Here is a 19,490-nt window from a genome sequence, read left to right on the forward strand (position 1 = left end):
GTTACTCTTGTATCCTGCTACCTTGCTGAATTCATTGATCAGTTCCAGTAGGTTTTGTGTGGAGTCTTTAGGGTTTTCTATATATGGTATCATGTCATCTGCATATGATGACAATTTTACCTCTTCCCTTCCAATTTGGATACCTTTTATTTCTTTTCTGATTGCTTTGGCTATGACTTCCAATACTATGTTGAACAGAAGTGTTGAGAGTGGGCATCCTTGTCTCGTTCCAGATATTCACGGTAAGTCTTCCAGCTTTTCACCATTGAGTATTATATTGGCTGTGGGTTTGTCATAAATAGCTTTTATTATGTTGAGATATGTTCCTTCTATATCCATTTTGGTAAGAGTTTTTATCATGAATGAATGTCGAATTTTGTCAGATGCTTCTTCTGTATGTATTGAGATGATTATGTGGTTTTCGTCTTTTCTTTTGTTGATGTGGTGTATCACACTGATTTGCGTATGTTGAACCAAACTTGTGAACTTGGGATGAATCCCACTTGGTCGTGGTGTATGATCTTGTTTACGCGTTGCTGGATTCAGTTTGATAATTTTTTTTGATACTTTTTGCATCTATATTCATCAAAGATATCAGCCTGTAATTTTCTTTTTTGGTGGTATCTTTGTCTGGTTTTGGTATCAGGATGATGGTGGCTTCATAGCATGTTCATAGCTCCTCTTGAATCTTTTGGAAGAGTTTGAGAAAGGTTGGTAAAAGTTCTTCGTATGTTTGGTAGAATTCACCTGAATACACAGGTGATTCTGATGCATACTGGTAGGCAAATTCTCAGCATAAAGTTCCACAAAGCTATGGAGAATAAGGGAGATATTCCCACAATGAGCTCAGCATTGCTTACAAGGCACCTTGGACGATGGGGACCAGACTGGCCTTAGTGTATTATCTGGGCTGCTGCAGTCACTGTTATTAGTGTTTGTGGCTTGTCAGCAATCTGATGCATAACCCTTTGAGCAGGATTGCTCCACAAGGCGGAAGGCCTCCAGGAACTCGTTGATGTCAATGTGGCCATCTTTGTTGAAGTCAATGCTCCGGGCAAGGTCACAGATGCAGTCGTCTGTGACATCAATGTTCATATGAGAGCTGAACAGCTTCCAAGTCTGCCTGAACTCGTCCAGTGAAATGAACCCTTACCAGAGAAAGCAAGTCACTTTAGCGAGTCAGTCTAGTTTTCAGTGCTCATTTCCTCTGACATTCTTGCAAGGATACCTGCTTCCTGCTGTTAAACAAAGGCACCCAAGGCCTAGTATCCACTTAAAACTCCCAAGAGGATAGCACTGAACCACTTAATCAGTGGTTCTGAGAGGGAAGCAATAGTGTTCCTCTCCTTATAGGGACATTTAGAAATGTTTTGAGACATTTTTGATTGTCATGACTGGGGTGGGGGTAGGGTGTTACTGCATCTAGTAGGTAAAGGCCAGGGATGTTACTAAACACCCTAAAATGTACAGGATGTGCACCAAAACAAAGAATTACTCAAGCCAAGATGTAAGTAATGCCACTGCTGAGAAACCCTGCATTAAATCATCCTAAACATATGCTAATTTAATCTGCTTGTAAAAAGGTTTTGGACCTATACATCTAAGGTCAGTTGACTTTTTTTTTTTTCCCTTTTTTTGGGCTGCACCACGTTGCTTGTGGGATCTTAGTTCCCTAGCCAGGGAGCAAACCCATGCCCTCCTCAGTGAAAGCATGGAGTTCTAACCACTGGACAGCCAGGGAATTCCCTCAGTTGACTATTTACAAGGGTTCCAAGACCATTCAACAGGTAAAGGATAATTTTTTCAACAGATGGTAGGGGACAACTGGATATCCACAGTCAAAAAATGAAGCTAGACCCCTACCTTGCACTGCAAACAAAAATTAACTCAAAATGGATCAAAGACCCAACTGTAAGAGCTAAAACTGTAAAACTCTTGGATGAATACATAGGTGTTAAGTCCTTATGATCTTCAGTTACTAGTTTTTCTTAGATATGACACCAAAAACACAATAAAAGAAAAAATAAATTGGACTTTTTTTAAATTACAAACTTTTGTGCATCATAAAACACTACCAAAAAGGTGAAGAGATAACCCATAAAGTCAGAGAAAATATTTGCAAACCATATATCTGATAATGGCCTAATATCCAGAATATATACAAAGAACTCTTACAACTCAACAATAAAAAGAAAACCCAATTAAAAGATGGGCTAAGGATTTGAAGAGACATTTCTTCAAAGGAGATATACAAAGTTCCAATAAGCACATGAAAAGATGCTCAATATTATTAGTTATTAAGGAAATTCAAATCAAAACCATAATGAGATATTTCACACCCAGTAGGATGGCTGTAAAAAAATTTTTTTTAATGGAGGATAACAAGTGTTGGTGAGAATGTGGAGAAATTGGAACCCTCTTACAATGTCAGTAGGAGTGTAAAATGGTATAGCCACTGTGAAAAAACAGTTTGACAGTTCCCCCAAAAGTGAAACATCGTTTTACCATATGGTCCAGCAATTGCACTCCTGGGAATACATCCAAGAGAACTGAAAACATATGTTCACACACAAAGTTGTATATGAATGTTCATAACAGCCAAAAAGTGGAAAAAAATCCAAATGTCTATCAACTGATGAATGGATAAACAAAATGTGATATAGCCATACAATGGAATATTATCCAGCTATAAAAAGAAATAAACTGATACGTGCTACAACGTGGGTGAACCTTGAAAACATGCTAAATGAAAGAAGCCAGACACCAAAGGCCATGTATCATACACATCTATTTATATGAAATGTCCATAACAGGCAAATACATAGAGACAGAAAGCAGATTAATGGTTGCCAGGGACTGGTGGAGAAGGAACAGGGGATGGGGAGTGACTGCTAATCGGTATAGGTTTCTTTTTAGGGTGACGAAAACGTTCCAAAATTAGATAGCGATAATAGTTACACAAGCTTGTGAATACACTGAAAGAGCACGGAACTGCACGTTATAAATGGGTAAATTATATGGTATGTGAATTGTATCTCAAAAAAAGTAATAATATTTGAAAAGGCCTTTGGAACAATGAGGAAACAGGTGAGGGTATACAGGACCTCCCTGGACATTTTTTTGCAACTCCTTGTGAATCTATAATTATTTAAAAATTTAAAATTTTGAAAAATAAGACTTTGGGAGTAAGATTGCAAAAGCCTTTCTGTTCTAGACACTCTTCATTCCTTTGTGGCTACTTTGATAGAAGGGATAAGGGATATCATAACTATTACAATTCTTCCTATAAGAAGTTCTCATTCAGTTTGTCTTCATTCTTCTCTGCCCAACCCCTCTTCTGTAGGGACAGCTCATGTTGCTCAAATACTACCCTAGTTTCTGCCCATTTATAAGCACTGCCACTAATTTTGCTCCAAAAGCGCTTGAGTAGAAAGGTAAATAATCAGGGAGGAGACTGAAAGGTGGGAGGTAAAATACTTGCTGTGTCAGAAATGGCGGGATAACGAGCGCCTTTACCTGAATGATCACTGTCTATGATCCTAAAAATGGTCTCCAGGTTGGATCGGTTCCGATACAGTGCTTCCAGCAAACTTGATTGTATATTCTGCAAGAAAAAACTCATTTTCCTTCTATCTTTTATGTTTAGGCTTCTCCTAATAGATAATTAACACACAAGCAATCCTGACAATAAGACTCTTGAAAGAACCTGAAGATATTTTATGATCCCTCCACTCCAGCCCCCTTCAGCCTACTAAATAATCTGATGCTTTAAGAAGTACCTAGTCCATGATGAAAATGTTCTAAAATTGACCATGGTGATGGTTGCACATATCTGCAAATATATTAAAAACCATTGAACACTTTAAATGGGTGAACTGCATGATATTTGAATTATATTGCAATAAAGCTGTTTGTTTTAAAAAGTACATAGCCCAAGGCCTCACATACATTACACATAAGCATTTACCGAACAAATACCGTTTTTTTGTTTTTGTTTTTGTTTTTTTTTGTACGCGGGCCTCTCACTGCTGTGGCCTCTCCCGCTGCGGAGCACAGGCTCCGGATGCGCAGGCTCAGTGGCCATGGCTCATGGGCCCAGCCGCTCTGCGGCACGTGGGATCTTCCCGGACCGGGGCACGAACCCGTGTCCTCTGCATCGGCAGGCGGACTCTCAACCACTGCGCCACCAGGGAAGCCCACAAATACCTTTTCAAATAGGGGAAGCAGCATCATGACAAGGAAATCAGTCAGACCTGGGTTTGAGTTCTAGTTCTATAACTTAGAAACTCTATTATCCTAGGCAGGTTATCTAACCCTTGTGACCAGTGTTCTCTTGGGTATGTTGGTGCTGATTATACCTACCTCTTGGAGGTGGTTTTGAGGATAAACCGAGGCAATATGTGTAGGTCACTTAACACAAAGTCTGACACATAGAAACTCAACGAATAGTTGTTTCCATTCATCTTCCTTTTGGGGTTCTCAATATTTGGATGTTTATGATTCAAAGTTCTCCATAAGGGGCTTCACGGTCCACAGTATGCCTTCATCCACCATTTTCACACCCTTACCTCATGGCTGAATTGTTCTTTGGCCAAGTTTTTCAGCCAGGACTTGTACTCCAGCTTGTTATCTGTCAAGCTGCTCACCAGCTGTGGCCTCAGCATCCGCCATGGCAGTCCTAGATGCAACACAGACTCCACGGCTGCTGCCCAGTCACTCAGGGTGATTAGACCTATAGGAAAGAGCTAACTTGTTGACTCATCACCTACAAATCTTTTATCCTGACATTCTTCTTACTATCAGTAGATAATAGAAGTAATGAGTACTGTCACTGTTTTTCTTGGTTATGGTAGAGTTGGCTGGAAGGTAGGGTTGCCAGATAAAATACAGGATGCCCAGTAGATCTGATTTTCAGACAGACTATAAGTATGTCCCAAATATTGCATGGGACATACTTATATTTAAAAACTATTTGTTGTCTATAATTCAAACGTAATTAGGCATTCTGTTTTTATTTGCCAAATATATTTGGCAATACTACTGGAAGTCACACAAGACTCTTGTAAATAATATCATAAAACACTATATATATATATATATATATATATATATACACACACACACAATACATATACACAGACACACACACATGTATACATAGCATTGGTTATTTCTATGTGTACGAAAAGATAGTGCTATGATTTTATGACTGTTACTGCTATTTTTTAATAGGGCTACATTGTAGTCAGTGTCCATTAGACATTCCACTGGGTTGAGAAAAGACAAAATTTCCAGCTTGGATAATAGAACGAGGAACAGACAAGCACACACTGAACAGTGAGAAACCGAATCATTGATCTTTTGTTAGTCTTGGACCCACCCTGGTAACCTGTCCCCCTGTTTCTTTTTGCTTAGTGCTGGCCTTGTCACCCTTCCCTGGACTCCATTTCTTTTCACCAACTTTGTTTATATTTAGCTAAGTTCAAGTTCTTCTAAAAGCTTAGAATTTATGAATTTAGGAACGATAACTAGGATGTTAAGTTGAATAAGGGAGGACGTCTTCAAAAAAGTCTTCTGGTCATTTAAACAAATATTTATTTGCTAATTACCTGAAGCAGAGGGTTTTTTGGCCAGCTGCCCTCCTCTATGAATATTTCACTTGAGTAGTCTTACCAGTCTTATCTTTATCACGCTTCTTAAATTCAACAAGAAGATCTGAGGAATGGGCAAATAACTTTTCACGTAGGGCTCTCAGAGCCGACTCCCCAACTCTGCTAATCCTGGGACAGGAGATGAAAAGGAACATTTTAAAAATTAGTATAGAATAAATAGTCTTGGATTTTTACTAAGTTTCTCCTTTCTCTTTCTTAATGTCTCAACCTTCAAAGAGCTCGTCTCTTTTTTCTCCCCAATGCTCTCCTGCTTTGCCCTGCTGTGCACAGATAGGATCTGTCTGGGGAATGCTGCTGTCCTTCCCAGTGTAGGACAGTGGTTAGAGCAGAAGTTCTAGAGAAACACCACCTTTGTGGTAAAGTTATCTAATTATACTGTACCTCTTTTTCTCCATCTGCAAGATAGTGACAAAAATGGTACCTAACTCACAGGATTATTGTGAAGATTAAATAAGTAAATTCATGTAAAGCACTTAGAAGAAAGCCCGGCACATAGAAAGCACTCATCAAATGGTATCTGTTATCATAATCATATGCTTTCCTTGAAATTTATTATTACATTAAACAGTCACAAGGCAGGATTTATGAATAACAAGGTATCACTAAGTTAGTTTTCTTATGCTTACTGGGTCAACAGAGTAATGCTGGGCATGGTACTTGGCCTAAAATGTGTTCAATAAATATCTGTAGTTGAATAAACAAGAATATAAAAAGAGATAAAAGGTAAATATGTACTTTGTCCTATGTCATTGAGGAAGCAGCCATTCTATAAATGATGACCAGATAACCTATCTTTTCAAGTGCTAAAAGTAAAAAAAAAGGCCAAAACACAAACCAAAAAACCCCATTTTAATCATGTTTGATGCAAGTCTTCCTTGAAATTTAAGGTACTTAGCATAATGGTCTCCATAAACCCTCAGAAAAGTATGAGCTGCCTAAAATTCATCTCAGATTTCATGGGTATGTGAGCGTATGTGCTTTTACTGGTGAGTTTGTTGTCTTATCAGAGGCTAAAAGAAGTATGGGACCCCCTAAAAGTTTAAGAACCACTGGTTTGAAAAGCATTTAAACTATTTCTGGTAAACTGTGCTCATGGATGGTTATCATGCAGGGATGGAGTATAGCAATGGCCTTGAGAGCTGCCTGGATGCACAAGGCTCTCTGTCCCTACGTCAAGCAGCGCATATTGAGCTCCGCATGGATCATCTGATTAATCCTCCAACACCCACTGAGGTAGGTACAACTATTATGCCTATCACAGTGTAAGTAACTAGCCCGAGGTCCCATAGCTAGTAAGGGGTAGGGCCAGAAATCAATCTTGACAAGTGGACTCCAGGCTGGCTAAACTATTATCATGAGACATGGGTTTAAACCAAAAATAAATGGATTCTGAATGAGGGTTCCTCTAGGAAAAACACTTGATCTTGAGTTGATGGACACTGAGACATCCATTATGGTTGTCAGAGACATTTTCCTCTTTACTTCTTAGTTCTCTATTGTGGTCCAAACAGTTGAAATTGTTAGACAAGTGACTTCTGCATAAATTCGGGGATGTTGTACTTGCTTTAATGCAATCAGTTAATATTTTTAAAAGGTGAGTGTTCTTTAATTATGGTATTAAAACATGTTATTTATAGGGTTCCCCACAGTGATTCCTTTTGCGGTGGGAACATCTGAATCACATGGAATCATGGTATTCCAGGTTCCTGGGGCTCACCCCTGGAGATTCTAATTTGGGAGGGATGGGATGAGGCTCCAATAAATGATTTTTTATAAAGCTCCAGAGGATTCTGTAGCACAGTAGGTTTCACTATCAGTTGGTGAGCTTAAATTTTCACATAATACTTCTTTTTGAATGATGCTGGCTCCGATTGTGTAAAACTTGAGTGTTCAGTAACTCTTGAGTATTTAATAACTCGAGTGATTTAAAATAATGCACTTTTATGGCACTCATACAAGGCAGATATTAAATATTCCTGTATTCTTTTCCCACTAGATTTATGCTGACTTTAAAAAAAATAACATTATTTCACTTAAAAAAATTTTATTTATTTTTGCCTGTGTTGGGTCTCTGTTGCTGCGCACGGACTTTCTCTAGTTGCAGCGAGTGGGGGCCACTCTTCGTTGCGGTGCGCAGGCTTCTCATTGCGGTGGCTTCTCTTGTTGCGGAGCACGGGCTCTAGGCGCGCAGGCTCCAGCAGTTGTGGTGCGTGGGCTCAGTAGTTGTGGCACACGGGCTTAGTTGCTCTGCGGCATGTGGGATCTTCCCAGACCAGGGATTGAACCCATGTCCCCTGCATTGGCAGGCGGATTCTTAACCGCTGTGCCGCCGGGGAAGTCCCTATGCTGACTTTGTTTTGATTTCTAATTTAGTTTGGCTGATAATTAAAGAAGCTTGTTCAGCAGCACTGCAACTGTATCTTTCAGCAGCGTATATACTCCGGGGCCAGCTTCTCAGTGGGCAACAGCACTGCAGAGTTGTTAAGTATGTGGGTTCTGAAATACGACTGTCTGGGTCAAGGCTTACTTTCACCACTTACTAGCTGTGTGGCCAATGGCCACTGATTTAACCTCTGTTCCTTAATGATCTCATCTATAAAACTGAAATTAGTAATGCTGTGTATTTTATAAGCTCATTGTGAAACAATATATAAATTCTTTACAATAACACTTAGTGTATAGTAAGCTCTCAACTAAGATTAGAACTCAGAATCATCTCAACAGAAACCATTTAAGTAATATTATATGCTCTCTTCCCAGGAAGAAAGGAGCATTGTTAACAAATGTGTGCACTGAAATCTATCTGCTAAATCCCTAGATAGTGAAAGAACCTTTGTCTGTGGTTGACCGCGTAACACAAACGCTTTAAGGATGAACGAAAAAGGAAGAGTGACCCTGGAAAGATTTAGTGGCCTGGTATATGTATTTCACCCAAGACATACCCACGGAGAATAATTTCTGCAGGAAGCAAATTTGTCCCTTCCATTAATGACGGGTAGGTGGAGATTTTAGAGTATATGGAGGAGAAAGAAGAGGCCCTGTTGTAATGTCTATTCGAGGTCCTACTGCTGACACAGCTAAATTTTGAACTCTGACTTAGAATTTGGATAAATGTAATGACATTTGCACTTCAAAGTTTCCACAAACACTATAATTCTGTCTTTCTGAAAATCACTCATTGAAAAGTCTTGCCTTTGCCTCATGGTAAGCGTGTGGGTTGCCTTGTTAGCTTGAAATTGCACAATGTGTGGGCTCAAGGCCGGCCCTAGTTTGACATAGGCTCCTCTGTTACTGCCGACTTCGTAGTAGTTGGAGGCAGAAAAGATGGTTAACACCTAAATGAAAAAACAGGAAAGAGACGAGCATTCAGGTTCACTGAAGAACTCTTCACCCTCAACCCTACAGGGCCCAACCCAATTTCAGGGGTGGCTGTTCCTTCTTGATCTCGTCTATGTTTTTTTTTATTATTTTTTTTATCATCAATGCTAGTAGGGCAGGAGTTATGACTCAAGTAATAAAAACTTGAATTCTGATAGGACATCCACAACATGTTTTCTTCACATTTTTATCCCAATCAAAAATAGCAGGGGTCATAGAAAACACTTCATTTGGTTCGACTCAGAGGCAAGCTAGGTCTGATTAACTGGGATGCCCACGACAACTAGCAGGCAGATCAGTTATTAAAGGTGGTGCGAAGCCTCACAGCAGGGTTTCCTTTGGAGTGTTGGGCCTGCTGAGATGTTCTGTGAAAAAAATTTCCATTGTCAAGACAATGGGAAATGCTAGACACTGTTATCTCTTCTTGGAGATTTACAATGAATAGAGGAAATTAAAGGCTCTCAGAAGTCCTGCGATAAAGAAACTTATACAACTGTTTAACATTCCTGTTAAACATTTCTTACATTAGTTGATGTCAAACTTTTCCTCAGCGTGGAAACCTGTAATTCTCCTGTAGAGTTGGTATTTCTGGGCATTAGGCTAAGCAAACATTGTAGGATTTGGAGATGCCCAAAGGTTTAGACAGGATGTTAATTATGCTCTTAGGAGACAAAACAATCCTGAATGCCTGCCTGGGGCTCAGTGCAGAGATCCTGTTACCCTATAGTGTAGTTTGAGGCCTGGGACAGTAAGCAATGTGACAAAGAATAGAGATGTGGCTGGGAAAACACTGGGCCATATTTCCATCCATGAAATGGGACCATATCTGCCCCTCACTTTCCTCTCAGGGTATTGGTAAGTGGTGGCCTCAATCAAACGTGGGGTTTTAAAGAGGCTACAAAAGTCAAGGATAAATGACTGTAAAGGACCTAGTTACTTTGGGCAAGTGGATAGCAAGTGGACAACGACTGCGAGGCACAGCTGATAGTGAAGAGCTGAGAGCCTTAGCTTATCCATGTCTTGGAAGGGCAAAATGGACCGGACCACTCTTGCGCGATGGCAGAGGCCTGCCCACCTTGCGGCTGTGGCAGAACTCATAGCCCTCGGGCTTGCACTCGTGCGAGCGGATCAGGAATTGCAGATTGTATTTCTGTAGCAACCGTTCTGTCACGTTAGGCCCAAAATAACAGCCACCTCCTCGAATGGTGTTGGCCTTGCAGCCCTCCTGAGCCATGGGGTCACTCCACAGTATATCCACCACCTAGAGAGAAAAGGCATATTTTGCAAAAGGAGAGACTCGCCTTTTAAAGTTTCAGTTCTAAGTCGATGTTGAGGTCCAGATCGATAACTCAGGGAGAATGTAACCCAGACTCACCATCTCTCTCTTGGAGGTTTGTAGCCTCAGAGTCACCTGCGATTCCTCCCCTTTCTCACCACCCTCCATCCAATCCATCAGCAATTCTGAATTCTCTCCTTTTCTTTATTGAATGAGGCATAAGAAGCTGCCATTTTTCGTGGGTCGAAAATGGTTGAACACCAATGAGTTCAGGTAGTCCTATTAGCACTACTACACAAGATCACCAGCAGCAGAACCTCCCACCTGGATTACAGGTCTCCCTGCCAAGGTCTTGGCCTGGGGAAGTAGCCCCCATTCGGCTGCCAGAGTCATCTATTTCGGCAAGCACTGTGCGCGCCTACTCAATGTCCGTTCTCCTCCTTCCTAGCTGATAGAACTCTTCCTGGGGTGTTTGGCATGGCAATGTGCCTGGCTAAATACTTGCTTTCGCACTCTCCCTTGCAGCTAGGGGTGGCCATGGGATGCAGTTCTGAAGATTTTGGAAAAGCCTTTAGTTGCCTGAAAACGGAAGACAGAAGCAGCCGATGTAGCCCTTCCGGCCTTGAGCCACAGCAGCCAACTGATAGATGTCAGATATATATAAAATAGCATCCCATAAATTGTGGCTGACCTTCTCAGCCCAGTGATGCTAGGTCCCTAAACCAAGTTCACTCAGACGATACAGCCCACCTACTACATCTTCCCATCCTTTATAAAACTCCAAAGTATGAGTCATTAGGCAAATACCAATAGCCTTCTGGGGTGTTCTAACCCCAGGGAGGGAGAGAAAGAGGGGCGAAAAAACACCCCACTCTGAATTTACATGCAAGGAGGAGATTCGTTCGGTTTTTCTGAAATCCTTGCTCCTTCCCGAAGGCAGCCAAACTGCAGTGGGCAGCGCCGGCCACACCCACCTGCCTCCACTCCTCCTGAGTGGGCTCCCGCCGCCCCTCAGCTTCCGGGTCCGCTTCGGATGCCAAGGGCAAGGGTTCCTCCTTCTCCTTGATCTCTGGGAAGCCCGCTTGCTGCCGACACTTCTCCAGCTCCAGGTCCACGGAGTGCCGCACCCAATGGGAGAGCTCCTTGGGGTCCAGGGGGACCCTGCAGGGGACGCTGGAGGAGCGCCCGGCTCTGTGGGCCTTCTGGGTGCTGGGGCAGAGGGGCGAGGTGGGGAGAGAGTGGCTTTGGGGGAGGAACCACGGGGAGGGTGTCCCGGCAGAGCTCGTCTGGTTGGCTTTTCCCTTCTCCTCCGCCTGTTTCTTATCCTCCTTTCTCGTTTTGCATCTCATGGTGGAAACAATCTAAAAATGTCCAGAGAAGATAACAGATGCTTCAGTGAAATGGTTGGTGCCTCTCACTGTTGTGGCCTCTCCCGTTGCGGGGCACAGGCTCCGGACGCGCAGGCTCAGCGGCCATGGCTCACGGGCCCAGCCGCTCCGCGGCATGTGGGATCTTCCCGGACCAGGGCACGAACCCGCGTCCCCTGCATCGGCAGGCGGACTCCCAACCACTGCGCCACCAGGGAAGCCCCCGTTCGTCCTTTTTGAGCAGCACTTTGGCATCAAGTCAGTGCTCCCCACATTGGGCTCCACGGATTGTCCCGCAGTGACAAGGTCAACAGAGGACTAGGAGTAAGCCCTTTAGAAGCTTTTATAGCAATTGGATAGGGCTGTCATTCAAGCACGTGATCACTGGGCTTATATTTTTTGTTTGTATTTCAGTTTTCTAGTCATTCACATTTATTGTATTTTACAAAAGTATCGATCTGTGACAAATTAGACATTTATGAAACCTGGTCCTCCACCACAGATCATTGGAAAATGCTAACCTAGGTCATTGTTTCTAGGAACCTAGTGATTTTTAGACAAGGATGGGAAAGGGCACCTCTCAGGAAGGACAGCCCTTATCGACTTTCGTGTTGTTCCACAGACGCAAAAACAAAGGAGAAGGAATGCAGCCTATGGCTGAGAAATGTTGGAATGGGAAAAACTTGATGCTTACTGTGGGAGAGACAGCACTTACTGGGAGTTTACAGGAAGTGCTATCTTGTCTGCTGAGGAAGGACAAGGGAGGGGAAGGAAGGACCTCTTTTCAGCCTGGACCTAATCGGGAAGATACTCTTCTTGCCAAAGGGACTGAGTGTGGTCCCTCTCACTGCCTCAGAGTCATTATGGTACTGGGACCAAGCCAACAATGTAGAGGATACAAGCAGGAAGAATTCTGATCATGAGAAAGAGAGGGCTCAGGCCACAGAGCAGAGCTGGGGCATCCAGCCAAAGGGAGAGAGCAGCCATTCCCGGGATGCCTGAGTGCCACCGTGAAGACTGAGGGCCACAGTGTTCCACAAGGGCATCAAGATAAAGGTCTGGTTCACAAGAGGAATTCTGTGCAAGTGTGTAATCAAGGAGCAAGAACTTTCTGCAAATAGGTCTAAGGGCAGATGTACAAGAAAGCCACGTCCTGGTGTAGACTGACTGTGGGCGGGAACAAAGACGGACACTCAGAGTGGCTCGGCGGTAACTGACTGACGTTTGAAGAGGGATCCAGATGGAAGAGAACAGAACAGAGGTTCTTCTCTAACGTTGGACAAGCGCTAATTACTTCCTAGGCAGTTCCAGCCCTGGGCGTAGAGAGGGAAAGTCCACAAAATGTGAGTGGACTCATAACCACCTCCTTCTCTCCTCAACTGTCTTCTTGCCAACTCACAGCCGAGGGCCAGTCCATCAGTCCCGCCCTTACGATCCTCAGGTAACTTTATAAGGATGTTATCTGCTTCAAGAGGCATCCCTAGGACTTCCCTGGTGGCGCAGTGGTTAAGAATCCACCTGCCAATGCGGGGGACACGGGTTCAATCCCTCGCCCGGGAAGATCCCACATGCCGCGGAGCAACTAAGCCCGTGCGCCACAACTACTGAGCCTGCGCTCTAGAGCCCGCGAGCCACAACTACTGAGCCTGCGCGCCTAGAGCCCGTGCTCTGCAACAAGAGAAGTCACGACAATGAGAAGACCGTGCACCACAATGAAGAGTAGCCCCCGCTCGCCGCAACTAGAGAAAGTTCCCGCACAGCAATGAAGACCCAACGCAGCCAAAAATAAATAAATAAAATAAATTTATTTTAGAAAGAGGCACCCCTAACTTTTATTCTTAAGGGGAGTAATAGTTTTAATATGTATTGAGCCTTTTCCAAATAGGTGCTATCCTTGGCCCTTTATAGGAATTCATTGATTAGGGCTCACACCCCTATGAGATGTCATCTTCATAGTTTTGCATGAAGTCATTGATTAGCCCTCACCTCCCTGTGAGACAGCATCCTTACTTATAGTACAGGTGAGAAAACTGAGGCATAGAGATACTAAGACTGTACCAGGACTGAATCCAGATATCTGACTCCAGAGCCCCTGCTTCTCCAATTTTCTGAAACTGTGGGTGATCATTAGTTAAATCCATTCCACCTATAACCTGCCTTCGCTAATCAAGGTTGTTTTAATTGTTGCTACAGAAGACTTGAGTGTCCTCCAAGCAGTACACAGCCTAAATAAGACGCTTGCCTGTGTTGTTTTCCGGGAACTTGGAATCAGCTGTGTCTAGTTCGGGCTGAGCTGATTAAGACTGGAGGGGACCACTGACCCTTCAACTAGGCATGCACTGGGGTATTATTAGTGCCCTTTTGAAGGTGGAGAGGCCTGTGTAGCCTGGTTACACCTGCCCAGAACCATGATTACTGCACCTTTTTCTAATCACCTTTCCCCACACTCCTCACACCTCAGATGCCCTGCTGCTTTCTCCTATAAATACATTGAGCACCTTGCCTTCAGGGAGGCAGATTTGAGATTTGTTCTCCCTTTCCTCACTTGGCTGCCTTGTCAATAAACCCTCTCTTTGTTGTAAACCTCAGTGTCTCAGCATTTTGGCTGCTATGCTAGGGCAAAAGGAACCTAGTTTGCTAACAAATATGGCAAACCAGCCAGGAGGTAAGTCCAGATGGACCTTTTGGCTGTGGTTGGTTGGCCCCTTGCAGTATTGAGAGCCTGTGGGTGAGTCCAAGCGGCTCCCTTGCCCGTTTTTTCCAGGGACCATCCTCTGGGTTTCCCTGGTGAGGTGCTGCTGACCTTCAGTGCTTAGTTTTGCAGCAAGGAGACAGTTTTGGGGATTTGGGGTTGGAAGACGTCTTTGGGTGAGTAACCTTGTTAAAGAAATGCACCTGTGCCTAGATTGTTTGGCAATTCTGACCACCATACCCGGGTTAAAGGCCCGGGGCTCTGGTTTTTGGTTTTGTTTTGGTCTTGTTTTGTCCATGTCCACCTATGGCTGATTGTCTTAAGTTGCTAAGGATTGGCAATTGGGGATTCAACTTCTTGGTGACTGTATCAAGGACGCTTGGAAAAATTTCACTGCTGCGACCACCTGGAAGCAAAGCCTCTTCAAAAGGGGAAATATTAATTCAGTTCCCCCTTGCAGCCCTCTAGGCAACATTCTCCAAAATTGGGAGACTTTCAGTTATAAATTCATGGAAAAGGTTTTTCGTTTTTATGGGGGTTTTTTTGGTAACACTGCATGGCCACAATATCCTTAAGATCCTGGAGCAAAACGGTCTGAGTGGATCCTTGAATTACAATTTTGCAACTAGATTTTGTAAATGGGAAGAAAAATAAGGTGAAATAATTTATGTATGGTCTTCTATGTTATTGTATCAGAATATTGATATGTTATTGTAAGATTATGGTCCAACAGGAAGGGAAGACAAAGAAACCTGTTTTGCTTGATTCTAATGAAAAGGAAGATGACTTGCTATTAATTCAGTCGAACGCCGCTTCGACTGCTCCTCCCCCACCCTTATATGATGGTGCTGCTGTTCTTTCATTGCCAGCGCCTGAGTCACAGACTCAGGTTCATCCCCACCCCTACCTCCCCACCCCCATTAGATCCAGAAATAGGAACGGTCTTCCCCTCTCATACTGCGTACTGATCAGGGTACTGTTTGGCCAGGGAGCTACCCAAGCTCAGGTGGGGCAATATCTGTTAAGGTAAGTCCCGGTTGTGGGTGTGAATGCTGAGACCGGGCAGCCAATGGGACTGATCTGGGTCCACTCCCCCTTTTCAGCTTTAGATGTATTTAATCAGAAGAGTTTGCCAACTTTAGAGAGATGACCCAAAGGGAATGGAAAATCTTTTTTCATCGATTTTTGCAACTCACGGCCCAACCTGGGCAGACGTTCAAAATGTGTTAAATACCTTCCTCATTTCAGAAGAACTGGACAACTAGAATGGTGCTGGATAAAGCTAGGGAGGAGGCATATTGGCTTCATACTGAAACCCCTGGCAACCGGGTACGGGCTGCAGCAAGGGTAGCTGTACCAACAGTGGATCCTAATTGGGATGTGAATGCTGGGGATAGGCCAAAACTTGAACGTTACTGAGATTCCATTCTTCATTGCGAAGAGGGGTACCAAAACAACTTTTATTGGCCAGAGCACCCCCAATATACAGAAGAAACTGCAAAAGGTGGAAGGGGCTTTAGGGATGCCTAAGTCTCAGCTTGTTGAAATTGCCTTTTTTTAATGGCAGAGACCAGGTTCGGGAGAAAAGGGAACAACAGAGACGGAAACGACAGTCCATTCTGCTGGCGGCTGCCTTAACACAGGCAAGAGCTGGATCAATTCAAGGACCCACACAAGGGACTCAGCGCAAGTTAGGCGGCCCCAAGCTTCCACTCGAATGGAGCACCCCATAGTGGGACCCCTCCAGTGACACTGGAAAAGAGTGTCCCATCCTAAATAAGACTCTTGGAGAAGGTAAACAACAAGTGGCACACCAGATGCCCGAACTGAGAATGAGTGACCAAGAATGATGGGACCCAGGGTTTCCTTTAAATCCTGTCAAAATCCATCAATATCTCTCCTACAGCGTCCCCAGTGATGATGAGGGTGGGAAATCAACTTTCAGGTTTTCTGACCAATTTGGGGCCACTCACTTGGCTTTTAAATACCCAGCTTTCTAAACTTGCTTCTGAGACTGTGTTTTAGTAACTGGGGTGTCTGGAGAAATCTTGAAAAAGTCTTTTCTCTTGCTGCTAGACTGCCAGATGGGGAAAACCCATCTGAAGTATAGCTTTCTATACATGCCTGAATACCCCGTTCTCCTGGGATGAGATTTACCAACTAAATTTACTGCCAAGGTTACCTTTGCACCTGGACGAATGGGTATTAAAGTATCACCAGAACAGGCTTGCGCACTGCAGGCTTTATTGCTCTGACCTTAAAGAGGACAGCTCAGCTAGCAACGATTCTGGATGAGATACTGCAGGAAGTGTGTCTGGAGGTATGGGCAGATGGGAGGCCAGGGAGAGCAACGATGGCTAAGCCTAGACAGGTTAGACTTCACTCTGGGGCAAAAGTTCCAAACTTAAAGCAGTAATTGTTAAAGGAGCAGGCAACGTGTGGAATGCAACCCCTGTTACTGGCCCTCCTTGAACATGATTTAATACGCCCATGCCGTCACCTAATAATACTCCAATTTTATTGGTCCAGAAACCAGGCACAGATGAATATCGGTTTGTGCACAGCTTAAAAGCAATTAATCAAATCGTAGAAGATATTCATCCAGTAGTCCCTAACCCATGTATTCTGCTCACTACTTTGTCCGGAGATTTTTGTTGGTTTACTGCATTAGAGTTGAAGGAGTCCCTTTTTTTCTGTATACCCATGAGTTTTGAATCCCAAGAGTCGTTAGCTTTTGAATAGTAAGATCTAGATACAAAAGTTAACAGTACCATTGGATAGTACTTCTTCAGGGATTTAAAAATTCCCCCAGAAGGGACTTCCCTGGCGGTCCAGTGGTTAAGACTCCATGCTTCCACTGCAGGGGGCGCGGGTTTGATCCCTGGTCGGGGAACTAAGATCCAAAAAAAAAAAAAAAAAATTCCCCCACAATATTTGGAGAAATCCTGGCAAAAGATCTGAGGGACCCTCAGCTAACTGAGGGAGCCTTGATGCAGTATGGGGATAATATTCTGATTGCTAGTAAGACAAAGGACACCTCAGACCAGGATACGGTTTTGACTTTGAATTTTTGGTTGAACGAGGCTATAATGTGTCCAAGAAAAAGGCACACATTTTCTGCCCTCTGTCAAGTATTTGGGTTTTGAACTCTCACAAGTGCAGAGAGACTTGCCCCCTGACAGAGGAAGCTCTAGTCAGGGTTGCCGTTCCCACTGCCGAGAGACAACTGCAGGGATTCCTAGGAATGGCTGGGTTCTGCCTCATTTGGACCCCCAACTTTGGACTCATTGCAAAACCCCTTTAGGAAGCTCTTAAAGGAGGAGACAGTGGATCTCAAGACTGGACTAGGGAAATGCCATAAGGCATTCCAGTTTATCAAAGAAAAACTGCTAACGGCCCTGGCTTTAGGTCTTCCAGATAACATCAGAAAGCCCTCTGACTTATTTGTTCATGAGAGACAAGGAATCAGCCTTGGAATCCTGACTGACTCGGAAACTGGGCAGCATAAGGAGGCCTGTTGCATATTTCTCAAAGCAGTTAGATGCAGTTACTAAGGGATAGCCAGTTTGTCTTTGGGCTATAGCAGCTACCTGTGATCTTTTATGAGAAGCAGAGAAATTTACACTAAAACAACCTACCACTGTGCATACCCTTCACTGTGCACTTCTCCTCCTAGAACAGAAGGGAGGATATTGGTTAACTTCAGGAAGATGAGGAAAATATCAGGCTATATTATTGGGTAATCCTAATGTTACTCTGAAAGCAGTCTCCACCTTGAATCCTGCCACTTTGTTCCCAACTAATATTGAAGAGCCTATTCAGATAATTGCACAGGGCTATTCCAGCCATCTAGACCTGATGGACCAACCACTGGAGGACCCACTCCTTGAGATGTTCACGGATGGAAGCAGCTTTATGGACCAGGAACAATGCAAAGCTGGGTGTGCAGTGGTAACTCATCCCAAAGACACTGGAAGCAGAAGCCCTTCCCCCACGTACCTCCTCACAAAAGGTGGAACTTATAGCCCTGATGAGAGCCCCCCCATACAGGTAAAGGTAAGAGAGTAACTATTTTCACTGATTCTAAAATATACTTTCTTGGTGGTCCATGCTGGGGCCATTTGGAGAGAGAGAGGATGTGAACTGCAGGGAAGAAGGAAATTGGTATAAATAGACTTTTATACCAAATAAATTTTAACCTTATTAGAAGCTGTCATGGAGCCAAAAGAATGAATGTCCACTGTCGAGGACATCAGAAATCAGATTGTCTGACTGCTCAAGGGAATAATCTAGCAGATCAAGCAGCAAAGCTAGCAGCCAGGACTAAAACAGCCTAGATCCCCAATGTTGGCCCTGATCCCCTGATGTGGATCTGACAAGATGCTATCCAAAGTATTTTCCTGAAGACTTAAGGCCAATGAATGGGGATCTGATTGGAGTCCTGGCCATTCTCAGGATCCTGACTCTAGGAAGGGTGGGTTTATAACAGACATAGCGAGATCCTTGTACCTGAATGCCTTATGGAAGATGTAATACGTTATACACACCAGAGTACCCACTGTGGGAGAGATGCCACCCTCTAGTGGATTTAGAAATTCCTTACAGGACCAAACATGCAAAGGACAATTCAAAAGGTGATACAGAAATGCATGGCATGTGCTAAAAATAATCCTAAAACTGGGCCACTGCCATTAATCAAAGGAGTTCGGACTCCAGGTACTGGACTGGGAGAAGATCTTCACTGTGATGCCAAGAGCCACTGGAAACCTTAGGTGCTTATTAGTATTTGTGGACACTTTCACTGGTTGGGTAGAAGCATTTCCTTGCTGGTCTGAAAAAGCCTGAGGTTGTTAAAGCTCTCCTAAAAGAAATAATTCCTAGGTTTGGGTTACCTGTGTTCATTCAGAGTGACAATGGAGGGGCCTTTATAGCAAGAATAACTCAAAAAGTATCTAGAGTCTTCTTAAACCTTTGTTGGAAAGTACATGCTTCTTGGTGACCCCAATCTACTTGCAAACCGGAAAAGCGGAATCATACTCTTTTGTGATGAGGAATGATGAGGAAAAGAGGAATCATGTAACTAAACTTGGTCAGATGAATTTAAC

The 19,490-nt window shown here is 43.6% G+C and overlaps 1 protein-coding gene across 2 annotated transcripts in view; it reads right to left on the minus strand.

The window, feature by feature from the left end:
- Positions 1-644: 644 nt before the first annotated feature.
- The window catches only part of PPEF2 (protein phosphatase with EF-hand domain 2), a 64,430-nt gene continuing 45,584 nt past the window's right edge, over positions 645-19,490 (minus strand). For both annotated transcript variants that reach the window (XM_032632618.1, XM_032632619.1), the window contains 7 exons: positions 11,301-11,687; positions 10,126-10,311; positions 8,865-9,007; positions 5,674-5,780; positions 4,569-4,732; positions 3,517-3,604; positions 645-1,148 (listed from right to left, as the gene is read on the minus strand). In XM_032632618.1, the coding sequence (XP_032488509.1) occupies positions 946-1,148; positions 3,517-3,604; positions 4,569-4,732; positions 5,674-5,780; positions 8,865-9,007; positions 10,126-10,311; positions 11,301-11,687 (1,278 nt within the window). In that variant the 3' untranslated portion in view covers positions 645-945. The remainder of the gene's footprint in view (positions 1,149-3,516; positions 3,605-4,568; positions 4,733-5,673; positions 5,781-8,864; positions 9,008-10,125; positions 10,312-11,300; positions 11,688-19,490) is intronic.

The sequence above is a fragment of the Phocoena sinus genome, chromosome 5, assembly GCF_008692025.1.
Source record: "Phocoena sinus isolate mPhoSin1 chromosome 5, mPhoSin1.pri, whole genome shotgun sequence".
Taxonomy (NCBI): domain Eukaryota; kingdom Metazoa; phylum Chordata; class Mammalia; order Artiodactyla; family Phocoenidae; genus Phocoena; species Phocoena sinus.